General features: G+C 35.3%; 1 protein-coding gene across 5 annotated transcripts; it reads right to left on the reverse strand.

Annotated features, from left to right (window-relative positions):
- Positions 1–111: 111 nt before the first annotated feature.
- Positions 112–6,742, reverse strand: LOC104218183 (transcription factor bHLH14). 5 transcript variants are annotated; one of them, XR_011405962.1, is made up of 3 exons: positions 5,285–6,742; positions 5,055–5,140; positions 112–769 (listed from the first exon to the last, which is right to left on the reverse strand). XR_011405962.1 is itself a non-coding variant. In XM_009768608.2 (2 exons), exon 1 carries the CDS (start codon positions 6,626–6,628, stop codon positions 5,294–5,296), a length of 1,335 nt encoding a protein of 444 aa, XP_009766910.1. In that variant the 5' UTR covers positions 6,629–6,742; the 3' UTR covers positions 3,587–3,929; positions 5,285–5,293. The 5 variants fall into 5 exon arrangements, 3 of the variants coding, with proteins under 3 accessions (XP_009766910.1, XP_070025426.1, XP_009766909.1); XR_708928.2 differs by lacking the exon at positions 112–769 and adding an exon at positions 3,587–3,929; XM_009768608.2 differs by lacking the exons at positions 112–769; positions 5,055–5,140 and adding an exon at positions 3,587–3,929.
- Positions 6,743–16,467: the final 9,725 nt, after the last annotated feature.

A 16,467-nucleotide genomic window follows, 5' to 3' on the forward strand; every position in this document is an offset into this window, starting at 1 on the left:
TGTAAACAAGAAGAGATAGAGAGAATGAAGAAGTGTTTTCTTCTTTTACTTTGGTGTAATTTTTCATTGCAATTACATGGCCTTTTATAGGCATAAAAAGTAAAGATGATGGACATGAAATAGGAAATTTAATCTTTAAGTTATTCACAACATGGGCATCCAATGTAGCATCTAATGTAGTATCCAATGTAGTATCCAATGTACAAACTATTCATAACAAATTCCTCTTTCACATAAGTTTCAGAGTAGCTAATTTTAGGTTAATTCGAAAAGAAAGTTGACGAAGACCTTCATTTTTACCTTATTATAGGCTCATAACTGAAAGCCAGAAAACTAATCTTTACTAGTCATTTTTGTTACGTGGTGCTCGTATTCTTATGTTCAAATACTAATTTCTTTTTTGCTATTGGTGCCCCCTCTTCCCGGGGTGGATATCGGTCGGTTCGGTTCGGTTTTGAACATTATTGGTTTTGCCTATCGGTTATCGGTTTACAAATATCATAACCCGATAACCAAACCGATAAGATATTGGTTATCGGTTATCGGTTAATCGGTTATATATCATTATCGGTTCGGTTATCGGTTTACCCGATAAGATAAAACAACTAAAAAAATTTGCAATATATAAAACAAAGAAATCAAACTGCCAGAACGTGTAAACTGCCAACTTTTGTTGTTTCTTAACAAAAGCACGCTCCCACTTCTGTGCAGTATCTACTGATGTCTGACGGAGAACTGGTGGTGAGTCTTGCGTCTTGACTCTTGGAGGCTGCGACGGAAACAAGAATGAGAACTGAGAGACAAATGACTGAAGAGTGAAGAGGGAATTAGGAAAATAAATAACCCTAGTATATACTTAAGGGTAAATTAGTAAATTATATCATTCTTATTGGGTTATCGATTTTTACCCAATAACAAAAATGCAAATCGAGCCCGAACCGATAACCCGATAAAAAAAAATTTAACCTGTTACCGAACCGTTAACCCAATAACCCAATACCGATAACCCAATAAAGAATTAACGGTTCAGGTTATCGGTTTTACCCGATATATGCCCACCTCTACCCAGTACCTTGAATTTTTAAAAACGTGTGGTTAGTTTTGAAGTCGCCAAACGAATTAATTGGATAATAACGCACGTGTAAATGTGGTATGACAAGTAAGACAATTTTTATTTTGTGTCTAGTAGACACTAGTTGTATGAGGCTCCTTTTTGTCTCACAAATTTTTGGACCCCAATCTTACACTTCTGGGTCCACAAAAATCCAGGTCTACAAAACTGTGAGATAAAAAGGTTGCCTCATACAACTAGTGTCAGTTGTATGAGACACAAAATAAAATTTTCCGACAAGGTAAGGAGGGGCTGTCCTTGATTTAAAACCCGTTTGGCCATAGACTTTGCCAAAATAAATTCGGGTTTTATTTGGCAAACATATGTTTGGTCATAGATTTTGGCTATATTTTGGCAAAATCAAATATCAAATCCATCTCAATAGCTGGTTTTGGGCCAAACTATCACTATTACATTTTTTAAAATTGCCCTAAACTTTTGTATTTTATAAAAGAGTCCACCGTTTATTATTTTGTAATAATATTGCTTTGTCTTCTCGGTCATCTGATATGTATCATGTAGTTCATTATAAAAATGATAATTTTGTACCAGATTTATTTATGTTCAGGATTATGGTTTGCAATAATATAATGAATGTTATTGATAATGATACCGTTAGGTATTTGTGATAGTTTTTAGACTTGTGGCTATAAGTCATATTTCATGTTTATCTAAAATAAATTTGGGAAATATGTTTTGAAAACTGATGTACAAACACATTTTCATCTTCAAACCAAACTTCACCCAAATCAGATTTTTCAAAACAAATTCCAGAATCTATGGTCAAACGCTAGCTTAAATTAAGGTCATAGTAAAAGTTTTTCTTTTTTAATTTTTTTCTATCCACTATCGTCCGCACCCTCATTTGTGGTTTGACTACCTCGGATATCCAGATTCATGTTACGTAAGACTCATTAAAGAAGAAAACACTCTTTATAAGAATTTTTTTTTATTTTCATGGTTCGAACTCATGACATCTGAGTATGAATAGATTAATCTCACCACAACTTTTAAGATATGAAATCTACAATAGCATTATAAGTGCTTTGTATTAAGAAAATATTGAAAGGTGCCAATCTTTTAAAACAGACTAACAAAAAAATAATGTCAATCTTTTTTAAACGAAGGGATAGCGAATTTGTATGTTTTTGTAAGTGTCACTTACTTAGGGTGAGTATGATTATATTTATTGACAATAAGAGACATATATATATATATATATATATATAACTACTAGAATTCCTGTAAAAAGCGATCAAAAATTAGCGACCAAATTTGGTCTGTCAAGAAAAGCGACCAAAGTTGGTCGCCAAACTGCCGAAAATAATAAAAAAAAATTGAAATACTTTAGCGACCAAAGTTGGTCGCTATTTGGCCGCAAATTTAGTCAAATTATTGACTGGACTGGTCAGACTTGCTTGGTCAAATATATACTGAGATTAGCGACCAATATTGGTCGCTAAAGTGGGACCCACATTATATATGGCCTTCCTACTAAGACATCCCATCGCTATAGGTGTGGAATGCAAGGAATAGGGACTTTCTCGCAAGCCGAGCAACTTGATGGGGAGAGCCTCTCCGCTATGCGGGAGACTGTGACAAAGCTCACATCCGAGCTAGAAGCGTCCAAGGAAAGAGAAAAGCTTAGAGATGCTCAGTATATTGGCGTGGTCGCTCAGTGCCAGAGCATGCAAGAGCAGATCAAAAATCTCCTAGCTGGATCTTTTTCGATTCCCCGGTCTCGGCCATCATCGCCAGAGGCTGCCCGTCCCCGTGCTCGTTCCTCCCGTCCTCCCCGTGATCATTCTTCCCGTCATCGACAAGTAGACCCTTCTCAATACCGTGATGATGATGAAACTTCATCAGACGGTGATGATAATGATGTACCAAACAATGAATGAATTTTAGACAATTTGAACTAGACAAATACAATTTGTTTTCCATTGGGTTGTAATAAGAGTTAACCTAGTTTGGTAGTTCTATTGAAATTTACACTTTCTTGGTTTTAATGTAGCTTTTAATGTTGTTGTTGGGTTGTTGTTTGGTATTGTTATTGGAATTGTTGTTTGAATTGTTGTTGTTGTTGCTTGTTAGGGTTTTGGTATGACTGGCAGGTGGTGTAGCTGCTAAAACAGGCAGTTTCTGCCAAAATAATACACAGAAAAGCGACCAAAGTTGGTCTCTATTTGGTCGCTTTTCATGTTAAAAAAAATAATTTTCTGGAGAATAGCGACCAACGTTGGTCGCTATTTACCCAGATTTCTACAAAAAGCGACCAAACTTGGTCGCTATTTCATTAAAAAAATAAAATTTCTGGTGATATAGCGACCAAAGTTGGTCGCTAATATTTAAAAAATAAATTAAATTCATGTATTTAGGGACCAAAGTTGGTCGCTAGTTTAATAAAATAAATAAATAATTGAATAAAAAAGCGACCAACATTGGTCTCTAGTTTCCAGATTTTAAAATATAATATTTGGATTAGAGACCAAAGTTGGTCGCTTTTTAATGATTAATAATAAATAAATAAATAAAAAACGTATTTTATATTTAGAGACCAACTTTGGTCGCCAAATTTATATTATTAAATTAATAAAGCGACCAAAGTTGATCTCTATAGTCAATATCCGGAAAAATTGGTCCATTTAGCTTAGAGACCAAAGTTGGTCGCTAATTAGCGACCAACTTTGGTCCCTAAATAAAAGGAACCATCAATATAACTACCAGACCCTTCTGGTCGCTTTTTAGCCCAATAGCAATCAACTCTGGTCGCTTTTTGCGGACGCTTTTTCCCGAATTTCTAGCAGTGATATATGACCTATAACAAGACATAAACGATAAGTTCAATGAATTTGACGTCTTGCATAGTTCAACCACATAATTTTTTCATGTTATACAAAAGGCAGAAAAGAACAATACTAAAGAAAGGAAAAGTGGATGGGCAAGTCTTTATAGTGGTAGGGTCTGGGATGCAACATGATTCTGATCCTTTACTAGGATGAGCCAAATTGTCCTCCACATGAAATGAAAAACGAGGGAGAAAAAGTAGATATTTTACGACAAAACAAACAGGAACACATGTGAGAAACAGTGACATATTACAATTTGATATATGGTGATTTTGGTACACTATACAACTAAACAGACCAGGCCAAATAAGAGCATGCAACACTTTATTTAATTTAATTCTGACACTTTATTTACCACCGTCCCAAAATAGCAAGTCACAGTTGGCAAACGGGAAACATGTGTTGTATGCTACAGTTTTTAACACTCACAAGTCACAACTATGTCAATCTAAATTTATGATTATTGGTTAAATATATAAGAAATAATACAATGATGAAGTACGGTTAGGTTTCGCGTCTTTTAATTAAGAGGATGTGTTAGTGTGTTACAAAACTTTCATTGTATCTTGGATATATCGTTATAGCCTCAAAATCTTGATCCAAAACTTTGTTTTAATTAGTTCATCACCCCTCAATTCTCCCTGCAATGCATGTTCATTTCAGAATATTAAGTTGAACATATATCTCTCTCGGAGATCTCAAATGTATACAACCTGCATGTATACGTAATAACAAAAAAACGATAAAGATAACAACAACAACAACAAACTCATTGGAGTCCCACAAGTGGGATCTAGGAAAGGCAGTGTATATGCCGACCTACCCATACCATTAAGAGATAGGGAAGCTGTTTCTGATAGACTTCGGCTAAAAAAAATATGAAAACAACAATGGGAACAGGCGGTATAAACCACAAAGACCAGAAAGCAAAGTGATCAGAGGCGAAGCCAGGATTTGAACTTTATGGGTTCGGAATTGTAATCCTTTTAAGTTATTTTAAGTTATTGGGTTCTAAATTAATAAGTTGTACATATTCAATGAATTTCTTAAGACAAATACATGATTTAAACAAAAGCTAATGGGTTCGGTCGAACCTGCATCCCGCACTCTACCTCCGCCCCTGACTGTTTGTTATTGGAACAAGAAATTGAATGACTGAAGATTCGAAGCACGCCTCTACCTAACATGACCAAGGTTATTTAGTAGTAATTTTTTTCTTTTTCTTGAATGATAATTATAGAAATATTCTAAAGCCTACTTGATCCGACTAATTTACACATAAGCAAAAGTGCAATAAGAAGCTAATTAAAGTGTAATTCCTTACCGAAATTAGCTAGATATTGCTCTCTAATGTTGTAAGAAGAGCAGTCCTTAATCCGTCTTCGCTTCTTAATCCCAGAGGAACTTTAACCACGACATCATGAAGCATAAGATTATTGACACTTGAAATGCTGGCATGGTGAACTTGCAGTTGTAGATGTCGAAGCGCACTCATGAGTTTTGCTGATGGGTGATTCACGTTCTCTGATTGAACTCTGATCATAGCATCTGGTCCCACTATCTTTACCTCAACCTCTGAAGATGAATTAGGCCTTAATTCTTGGTCCACTGAAGTATTGGTGCTCTGGTTCTCACCTGATTCATTACTTTTCTGTTTCTTGTTGCTGTTGCTATGATCAATTAGTTGTGATTCTAACTCATCCACTTTGGTTTTGAGTTGATTGATGTAGGACACTGCGTCTGATAGCAATGACGCTTTGTCCATTCTCGATACGTTTGGTACAACAGAGCGCAGCGCGTAGAATCGGTGGTTTAGCTTTTCCCTTCTCTGTCTCTCCGCCTCTACGTGGTTCAACGCCACCATATTTATATTACTGTCCCCGCCTTTAGGCTTTCTCCCTCTCTTCTTTGCTACTGCTTTTTTATCTGAATCCAGCTGCTGGTTTTCTAATTTCTCTTCGCTATCTTGTTCCAAGCCGGTGACAAGACCAATATCAGCAAAACAAATGGATTTCTCGAGAAACTGAATGGGCGGGCAAGAGAGGAAGAGGGACTTGACCTGTTGAACTAAGTCAAAATTCTCTTTGATTAAGTGGGACGAACCCAGTTCGAGCACGCCGTTTGAAGTTGGAATACAAAGCAGAGTCTGAATTCCATGGATCTGAGCTTCTTTAGCCCTTTCACAGCTGGAAAGCTGAAATTGAGCAGCACCTGTAATCCACACAAAATTACCACCACTAAAAGCTTTACCAGGAACTGATCCATTGTCCACGGTGAAAGAACGAGCTAACGACATCACGTAGAACCATTCGATGTCGGTTACATCACCGTCGTCTATTAGATTATTATCTCCATCAATTAGAGCTTGAATTCCTCTGATTACTTTTTTTCTCTCCGATTGGGCCGCCTCTGAGCTGCTGCTGTTGCTGCCATTGTTGTTAGCAGCTGCACCTCCTTTGGCCCCTTGAAAATAGCCATCTCCCCAAGCTAAAAAGGCTTTCCCCTCGTCGTCGCTAGAGCTTTGCCAAAAAATGGCGTAAGCCCACCAATCTGGCTGGCTTTTGATAACATACTGAAGCATATGTTGAAGTCCCAAAGGCAACTGGTTGTCTCCTTGAGATAGTGATGAGTCTACCATGGGAAATGAGGAATCCATGAGTTGTTCCATTTCACTACAATTTGATGTATGGTGATGAAAATAAGAAACAACAACTACTTATTACTGTATCATTAATGGAGTAATAATTGTAATGAAACCTCAGTAGTTGATCAGTGGAAAGAGACCATCCATTAGTATTTGTTAACTACCGTTAAAATAAGTATCGCCTAAGATACCCTTGCCCACTTGCCTAGTACTATTGTAGAGCAATTATTAACACAGTAAAAAAAACTAACTACTCCTTGTTTAAGCGGAAGAAAAAGACTTTTAAAATTTGTAGTCTTACAAGCTTAAAAGGTAAAAGTTTTGTGGGGTCATAATATTTGTGTGGTTATAAAAACTTCTCATTAAGGGTAAAATGGGTAAAATAAAGAGTTTATAGTTAAATTATTTCCAATTGTAGGAATATGTTATTCTTTTTTAAACGGACTAATAAGGAAAGTGTGTCATCTAAATTGAAATAGATGGAGTAATAAATAAAGTGTATAATTTACCATGATACATATATTAATTGGTGTATAGTCTTAATGGATTTGAAAAATAATTTGGAATGAGTAATTAATGTAAAGGGCAAAACAGAAAAAATAAATTCTCTTAATATGCGAAAAGTGACAAGTAAAAATGAAAATTTATTAGAGAATAGTAAAGAACGTCCATTAATAGTCTGTTTGACTAAGTAGGCATTTGGACATAAAAATTGTAATTTTTGAAAAAAGTAGTATTTAGAGTTAAATTGAAAATGATATTTGAAATTTAAAATTACATCTGGACATTCATTTCATTTGAAAAAATGTTGCAGTTTTATGAGTGCGGAAAAAAATTAAATTTTTTTAAAAAGTGGATTTGAAAAACTCATATTCGAAAAATTTCCAAAAACTTGTAAAATTTCATGGACAAACACATTTTTGAAAAGACAATTTGAAAAAAAAAGAATTCTTTTTGTATGGACAAACAGGTCCTAAGTTTAAGGGAGACAAAAAAATACTTGTTTTTTTGAAAAAAGAAAAACTGAATATTTTTAAATAGTAGAGGTGTTTGGTTAAATTTTAGGAAAAAATAAGTATTTTCAAAAAGTAATAGAAACTGTTTTTCAGAAGTTGAAAAATGTGGATTTTCTCTAGAAATACTTATTTTTGAAGCATTGGTCAAACACAAATTACGGCTGTAAGAGCATCTCCAACGCTGCTGTATTTCTCCAAATGTAGTTAATTTTTGCCAAACTGTGGCTCCAATGAGGCCATTTTTGGCTACAACATGGGGGATGAATAGTGTTATTCCAAATTTGGAGTGACACTATTCATCTCCTTCATTACTATTCATCCTTATTTTATTATATTATTATTATTATTATTATTATTATTATTATTATTATTATTATTATTATTATTATTTGTCACGACCCAATTCAGGATCGTGACCGGCGCTTAGGAGCAAGTGCTCCCAAGTAAGCCTCATCGGTATTTTACAGAAAATCGGACAGAGTTTTCCCTGTTTTTGGACTATCCCAAAAATTTTCCCTGTCTCAAATCAGCAACCAAACATCCTAATAGCAATTCAAACAATCGACAACTTATCAATTAACCAAAATAGTCTTTACAATTACTAATCAACCCACTAACAACCAGAAATACTAATTTATCTCCGACTTTGATAATAAAGAACGATACTCGACATAAGACTAATAACAAAATAATACTCATGACACTAAAAGAATGACTATGGAGCGACTCTAAGAATTCAAAGAAAAGACCATTGTAAGCACGTGATTTTTGCCCTATAAAAGAATTACTCCCAAAAAAATTCAAAATAAAATGATTTTCCTTGGTGTGCAATTTTGAGAATTTTTGTGATATTTTTGGATAATTATTTGTATTTGTCTGTACATGTTTATTTGTTTAATTAATAAAAAATATAAAATATGTCGCATTTTGCATGTAGGATTTAATTCTACAATTGTTAGTAATTAAATTGGTTTTACAAAAATTGAAAATTACAAAAATGTGCATCGTTTGCGTTTTTAGCATTTAATGTCCAATTGTACAATTTTATGCTTAATTATTACTTAATTGTGTGTTAATTGTTATTGGGTGCTAATTTGCGTTTTTATAAATTAATTTAGTTATATATAATAATTTAAGGATTTTTAGAATTTAGTTTAGAAAAATAAAAGAAGAAAAGAGAGCAAAAATACAAAAAAATCGGAATTGGGCTCTTCTTCTAATTCAAGCTACAAGCCCAAAAATACCCAACCTTCCCCATGACCCGGTCCATCTCCACACGGGTCGACCCGGTCCGCCCCATAACCCCAATACCTAACCCCTCTTCATTTTTCATTTTTTCCCAAAACAAAACAAAAACAAAAAAACAAAACCAAACCCTAAACTAAACTATCCGCCCCCCACCCTCTCTTCTTCTTTTCCAAAATCCCAAACACCCCATCCATGGCTGCCCGTGCTTCGTCTTCTTCAAACACACACACACACACACACACCAGCAGCTCCATAGTTGCCCAGCCCCATCGTCTCCTCCAACACCCCATCGACCACCCTCACCATGAACAATTCCTCCAAACTCCAAAACACACATCCATGGCTGCCATGGCTAAGCTCCATCGCCATTGCTGCTCCTGCTACATCCAGTCGTTGACGACGAACAGCTCGTCGACCTTCTCCTGAATGACCCTTCTGCTTCTGCTTCTGCTCCGTCTCCAAACGACCACCATCTTGCTAACCAAAACAGTCCCCGACGTTCGTCGTCGTCACATCCAAACGACAACCAGTCCAAGCACCACCATCTTTTGCTTCGTCTTCAACAGACCAACTGACCACATTCTCGTCGAAACCACGACCACGTCGCACAGCCCTGCCATGAACGACCCTTCTGCTTTATCTTCTCCATAGCTGCTGCGTTTTCACTGTCCGCCATGGATGTTGTCGCTGCTGCATCGTCCAGCTTCATCGATGATGTCGATGTTGCTTCTCTTCTTTCTACCATAGCTGCGTCAAGCTCGTCAAGCATTTGCTCCGCGTCCAGCCCCCTCGTCGCCAGCTGCTACTGCTTCACCTCCTTCAGTTGCTTCTTAGGATCGTCTTCGTCATCGTTTGTTCGAGTTTTGGTTGGGATCGTCAAAACAGTCCATACATAGTTCGAGTTCGTCGTTGGTCAGTCGTTGTTCATCGTTTCGATCCGGTTAGTGGATTTTGAGTTTCACTTTTATCCGTATTTTGTTTTTGATATTCTCGAATATAAAATCGGTAAATGTTTGATTTATGTTTTGTTTTGTGTTCATCGTTTTGTTAATTTTTCAATATTTTCATGTGAAATTGTTAGTTTAATGTTTGTTAGATTCAAATTGAAGTTTGATTAATTATTTCTTCAGTTCGTTCCATATGTTTTATGTATTTTTCAGAAATTGTTAATGTTGTTAGATTCAAGTTTAAATTCATAATTATTTCTTCTTCGGTTTTGTTTTTTTATTTGTCTAAAAGAATTTAGTTGTAATAAGGAAATATGTTGGTTTAATCATTTGAATCCGTCATGTTTGTTGTTTAATATGGATTTAATGCATGTTCATTCTTTGTTTGAAGTTCGTTTTTAATCCAGTAATTTAATGTGAGTTTGTTTTGGTTTTTGATTTGTTGATTTAGTTTGAATCATGTATTTTGTTGTTAATATTGTTGTCTCTTTTGCTCATTCATTTTTGGTCTAAGTTAACCAGGATTGGTTCCCAATATGGTTAATTTATTCACATTAATTTGATGTTGTTCAATTTGTGTTCATGTGATTTGTTGTTGAATTTGTTTAGAAATTGGTCATATTTGTTATATTTTGGTTGAGATTGATTAGGTGAATTGATTATAGCTGATGGGGTAGTTTGGTAAATTGCAGTACGTTCAGGGGTAAAATGGTAATTGCAATAAGGTCGGAGGGGTAGTTTGGTAATTGAACATTTTCAATAATTCTTTATGTTAAGCATGGGCGACTAATGTAATGGGGTGGGGTTGATAAAAATTGTTTAATATAATGGAGGGCAAGACATAATGTAGTGAGGGGGGAATATTGTAATTGATTATGTTAGGCATGGGGGACAAGATGTAATGGGTTGAGGTTGATATATTTATTTAATGTAGTGGGGGACAAAAGATGTAAGCATGGGGGACAAGGGTTTAAAATAAAGAAAAAACTTTAATTAGTGGGGACAAAGCATGCCATTGGGGGAATATTTCGGGTTGGGGATTCAAGACAAGAGTCTTGTTATATATAGAGTCATTTGACACATTTTAGGGGGGACTGGAACTAGAAGGACTTTTACACTTGGGGGACTTTTTTACACTTGAAAGGGAAGACTTAGATAAGAGTCAAGACTTGAGAGGAGAGAAGAGATTTGAACTTGAAAGAATTTTGAGAAATTAGAATTTGAGAGTAAAAGAGAAAGACAATTTGAACTTTCACTTGAATAATTTTCGTTTGCCTTTCCTCGGGTGTTATTCAAAATCAGTAAACTACTACATCTTGTATCCGTCTCTCTTCTGCTTTTACTGCGATTGCACTTTGGTATTGCTGATTTTTTAATCTGTTACTGGGTTATTCTACTGGTCGTTACTGGTTTTGCGGTGTTGCTGAATCTGCTGTTGCTGTGTTATTACTGCTGCTGACTCCTCCTTCTTTTCTTCTTGTACTGCCATTTCCAGGTACACATTTGTACACTCTCGGCTTGAAGCGAAATGAAATATTAATCCGGCTTTGTTCCTATTGAATTCCGCCTATTTAGATTTGTGTTTGAATAGAATTTTTCCTTCTTTGTATAAAAATGTAGTTGGCTGATTAATGAGTAATGGGGTTGCATATGTATAACTTCTTCATCTAATAATGTTAGTTTAAATTAATCAAATACTAGTTAATTTGTTTTGATATTATGGTGTGTCAGTCACATGTTCTAGTATTATTGAATAGTAGAATATAGAATAAAGCAGTTTTTCTTTGTACAAACTCGATCGCAATTTTCCATTCGCATTAGCCGCAAACTAATAACTAATAAGTTACGTTTTTCAGCATGTAATTAATTGAGAGATTTTCTTTTATTTTAGAGACAAACTTAATAGAAGAAATATAGTCACTGCAGGTTTATTCTTTAAAATAAAAATGAGACGAGTCTCGCCAAATAAATCACACATCGCTGGGGCCCTCAATAAATACATAACCATTGACTAGACTTTGGATTTGGCCGTTTAGTGAATTTTCCACGGTCTTTTTCTAAAACAACAATACGTAGTTTCTTTAGGATGCATCTTAATTAATCTTACCTCCTTAAATACGGGTGTGCATTTATGTGACCCAAATCCCAATCTCAACGGAGTCGAAATGTGTCTCTAATCACGGGTACATTGATTGTGACGTGGTTCGAGATGCGTGTCCATGACGTTGCAAATTCCTTTTAAAAAATAAGAATGAGATGAGCCTCGCCGAATAAAAATACAAAATTGCGGGGCCCTCAGTAAATATTTGCTTTAAAATTGCTTAGACTTCGGGATGGACCGTTTAGCAAAATTCCACGGCCCTACCCAAAGTAAATGATACGCTAGTCACTTAGGCGCGCCTTTAATAATTTAATTTTCTTAAACTCGGGTGCACATTTATGTGACCCAAATCTAAATCTCAACAGAGTCAAAGTGTGTCGGCGACCACGGGTACATTGATTGTGACGCGGTTCGAGATATATTTTCACAACGTTGCAATTCCCTGTAAAAAATAATAATAATAATTATGAAAGCGGTAAAAAGTTAAAATTTGCACATAAGTTCATATTTGTATAAAATCAGATAATCAAGCCGAATATGACAGTTGAGCGACCGTGCTAGAACCACGGAACTCGGGAATGCCTAACACCTTCTCCCGGGTTAACAGAATTCCTTATCCGGATTTCTGGTGCGCAGACTGTTAAATAGAGTCATTCTTTTCCTCGATTCGGGATTAAAATTGGTGACTTGGGACACCCTAAATCTCCCAAGTGGCGACTCTGAAATAAACAAACAAATCCTGTTTCGATTGTCCTTTAATTGGAAAAAACTCCTACGCCCCTAGCGGGGCGGAAAAAGGAGGTGTGACAGCTCTGGCGACTCTGCTGGGGAATCTACCCAGAACCACTGGTTCAGGGTTAGAAATTCGAGCTTAGATGAATTGTTATATTTGGTTTTATCTGATTTTGTTACATGATACATGCCTAATGTGCCAAATGATGCTTTTACCGCTTTAATATTATCTGAATTGTGTATAAAACTGCTACGAAACTCTTCTTCTTTCTGAGTCTTCTAAATTTATGGTGTACACGTGCGCGTGACCCACCTTTCTGTTAGAAGTCATACCAAATAAGACGAAGTTGGGACAAGTAACTAGGCCGGGCAGACTTTCGTGCTCCCGGTACGTTGCCCCCATTTCGGCTCAAGCTGTCCACTTGGGTAAGCCAGGGCTAGAACAATATGCCTCAGGTTTTTTTTCACTTAGAATAACTCAGCTTCATGCCGGATCCCTAGTAGGAACGTTTGTTTGCATCACGTGCATTTGACTTTGGAGGCTCAACACAGGGGTTGGGTCTGTCTAGGACAGGTGTACCAAAAAAATGACCATCCTGATGCATCTTACCTGCTGCTACTTGTGCATTTATTTGATTCAGACTTGTGTGTTGACCGATTTTTGAATATCAGGAATATTGTAAAATTGAAAAAAAAAGAGAAAAAAAAAAAGAAATAGTGGTTAGGGAATTGATTGTTTATTTTTGAAAAAACCCAATGCCCAAATATTGTCAAAACTCTGCCGAAATTTTGAGAAAATGAGAAAAAAAAATGTCTTATTAGTTTGTTTTATTAAAAGCAAAGGAAAAAAAAAAGTCGTTGTTCTGTCTTGTTTTTCAAAAAAAAAAAAAAATAGTTTGTTTCGCCATGAAAAATGAAAATGAAAAAAAAAGTCTTGTTTTTAAAATAATTTTTTTTATTTATTTATTTGTTTATGAAAATGCCAAAAATGAAAATAAAAAGAGTCTTGCGTTGAACGTGGTTTTATTATTTTTTGCAATATATATATATATATATATATATATATATATATATATATATATATATATATATATATATATATATATATATATATATTTTCTTTATTTCCTTTCTAGAAAAGTTTTTTTTAGACCCCCAATTATTGAGAAAAATCCAAAAATATTTTCCATTATTGATGTCTTTAGAAAGTCTTTTTTTAATTGTTTTAAAAAAAATATTTTCTTTTAATTTCTTCCAAAAAATCCGAAAATATTTTCATTCTTCTTTCAAAATTGAAAAGAAAAGTCAAAATTCAAAAATATTTTTTAGAAGCATTTCTTTCATTGAAAATAAAATTCCAAAAATATTTTCTTTCTTCTTTAGAAATTTCTCTTTCAAAATTCAAAAAGAAAAAAAAAACTTCTTTATCAGTCTTTCCTTCAAAAATAAATAAAAATAATAAAAAAAAAAGGGTTAGTTTATTTACTTTATTCATGATTGCCCAAAATACGCGGGTTTGATTCTCACCGGATGTGAGATACGTAGGCAACCCTCATCGGGTCCAACCTCCCTTTTTGTTAAAATAGCCAAAAATAAATAAATAATTAAAAAACATGTCAAAATTTTAATTTTGTCATAAAGAAGTCGGGTGACGCTGTTTTGTCAAAACATAGCCGAATGTTCCCGAAAGGAACGCCGGAGGGCTGACTTTGCATAAACAGCCACCTTTGGGTCATTTTTTTTAGTATTTTTTGTCCAGTTGACCCACACAGCCTTAAAAATCTTCGTCCCCGAGGCGCTGATGGGCTGTGTTTGCAACACCAAGTTTTATTGTAATTTGAAAAAAAAAACAAAGAGTCAGCGGTCAGGTGAATACCGTTTGGGCTTTTGGTCACAATAAGCCGAGCCAGCTTTGGCAGTGTCTTAAACCGTTCTTGCCAAAATATCCTTAGAGTACCTTTCAGTTGTCGAAAGGCTATTTTCGTAAAAGAACGAACAAGTTTGTAAAGTGTCATAAAATAATTCTCCCCGGCCTCAAAATTCATGTGAAATTTGGAAGGGGCCACATTTGCAAAAAATAACCGTTCGGTTGCATTTGTCAAATGGAGAAAGGAAGCTGGCCATTTGTTTTTGGAGTTTGTAAATCTTATGATTAGAATATATGGGTTGTTTGATTTTCGAGTTTGTAGGTCACCTTCAAACCTTTGAAACCCAGTTTGTTTTAATATGAAAATTGAAAAAAAAATGTTTTATTATTATTTATCTTTTATTGGTCCGAACTACGCAAGGTCTGATTCATGCGGGGTCATAATACGTAGGCAATCTCCATAAGATTCGACCACAAAAAAAAATGATGGAAAAATGAAAAAAAAATGAAAAATGATGAAAAAAAAGAAAGAAAAAAAAAGAAAAAAAAAAGAGAAAAAAAGATGTTGTTAATAATGGGGACCGACAGAGTCCATTCTAACCTGTTTTTTTTGAATCGCAAAGAAAGTTAAGGTGGTTGGTTTGTGGTAATCCAAGACAATGACACCCAGAACATCGCACAGAATCCCTTACCCGCACATAATGATGCACACTTTGCGGGGATCAGGCCTGATAACAGAAACACTCAAATCCTATTGGGGACTTGTTGACTAAGATTGATGATATTGAAGTTGGTAATGGTCTAGGCAATACTGATGCGAAGCTCAGTAGCTAAGATGCCAGTTTTGATAAAGTGGGAGGACGCTCCGTTCCTTGGTTAGCAAGAGAGAAGCTTGTGGTGGCTCATTTTGTTGTCATTTCTGTCGTTCGGATTATTAGGATTGTAATTCGGATATTGTTTTGTGTCAAACCTTCTTATCTTTCCATTTTGTCATAGCGGTTTGTTTAAGTTTTGTCCAGTTTGTTTTAGGATTTTATTCTAGTTTGTTTTGTTTGTCTTGTTATTCAAACCATTCCACCGGTAGTCTAAAGCAAATCCGGTCTTTTATTATTTCCAGTCATCCTTTTGTTTAGTCCTTTTATCATTTTTATTCAACGCCAATTCTAGTGACATGACATGCGCACACAGTTTGGGCCTAATCTTAAAAGTTAATCATAAAATCCCGGAAAGGTGATCAGAACATTTAAAGGAAATAAGGACGATTTGAGATTATTCGGAGCTCGAGTCATGCGGAACTGGGGCAATAAAACATAAAGAAAACCGTTAAAGGCAAGATTCGCCAAATTGACACGAGGGTCGTTCATGATAATGAGAGTGAGAGTGTTGCCCAGCAGTGCTTTAGAGATGACAAATAAAAAGGCAAATGTGTGAATATAATTGTCAAGTCCAACACCATCAGAAGAGGCTACAAATCTTTGTTTAAACTGTGTTGTTTGCACTTGGCATGTTTTGAAGACTGGAATGACGAAGACATTTTTTCTGCTACCTAAACACTTTATCCTTCGTTACCCCTTTTGAGCCTTATTTGTTTTTCTTTCGTACCCCTCGTTCGGAATCAGTAGCAATGACTAGAAAATACGAGCATGGCAGGTAAAGGAAAAAAGGAAAAAAAGAAAGAAAAGAAAGAAAAGAAAACAACAAAACGAAAAGAAAAGAAAAGAAAAGAAAAATGATAAAAAAAAGGTCAAATGAAAAAGAGGAATTGGGAACTACGTTTGACCTGATTCCTCAAAGAGGATACGTAGGCGCTTCACAGCTCGGTCATAGGGTGCATAATGTGCATAGTGTAACATAGTATAACAAAAATAAAAATCCCCAAGCAAGAAACTGGGGCAAGGGTTGCGTTTGTTGTAAACAAATATGGTTTCGAAGGTTGTAATTTTGAACCCCAA

The sequence above is a fragment of the Nicotiana sylvestris genome, chromosome 1 (genome assembly GCF_000393655.2).
Source record: "Nicotiana sylvestris chromosome 1, ASM39365v2, whole genome shotgun sequence".
NCBI lineage: Eukaryota > Viridiplantae > Streptophyta > Magnoliopsida > Solanales > Solanaceae > Nicotiana > Nicotiana sylvestris.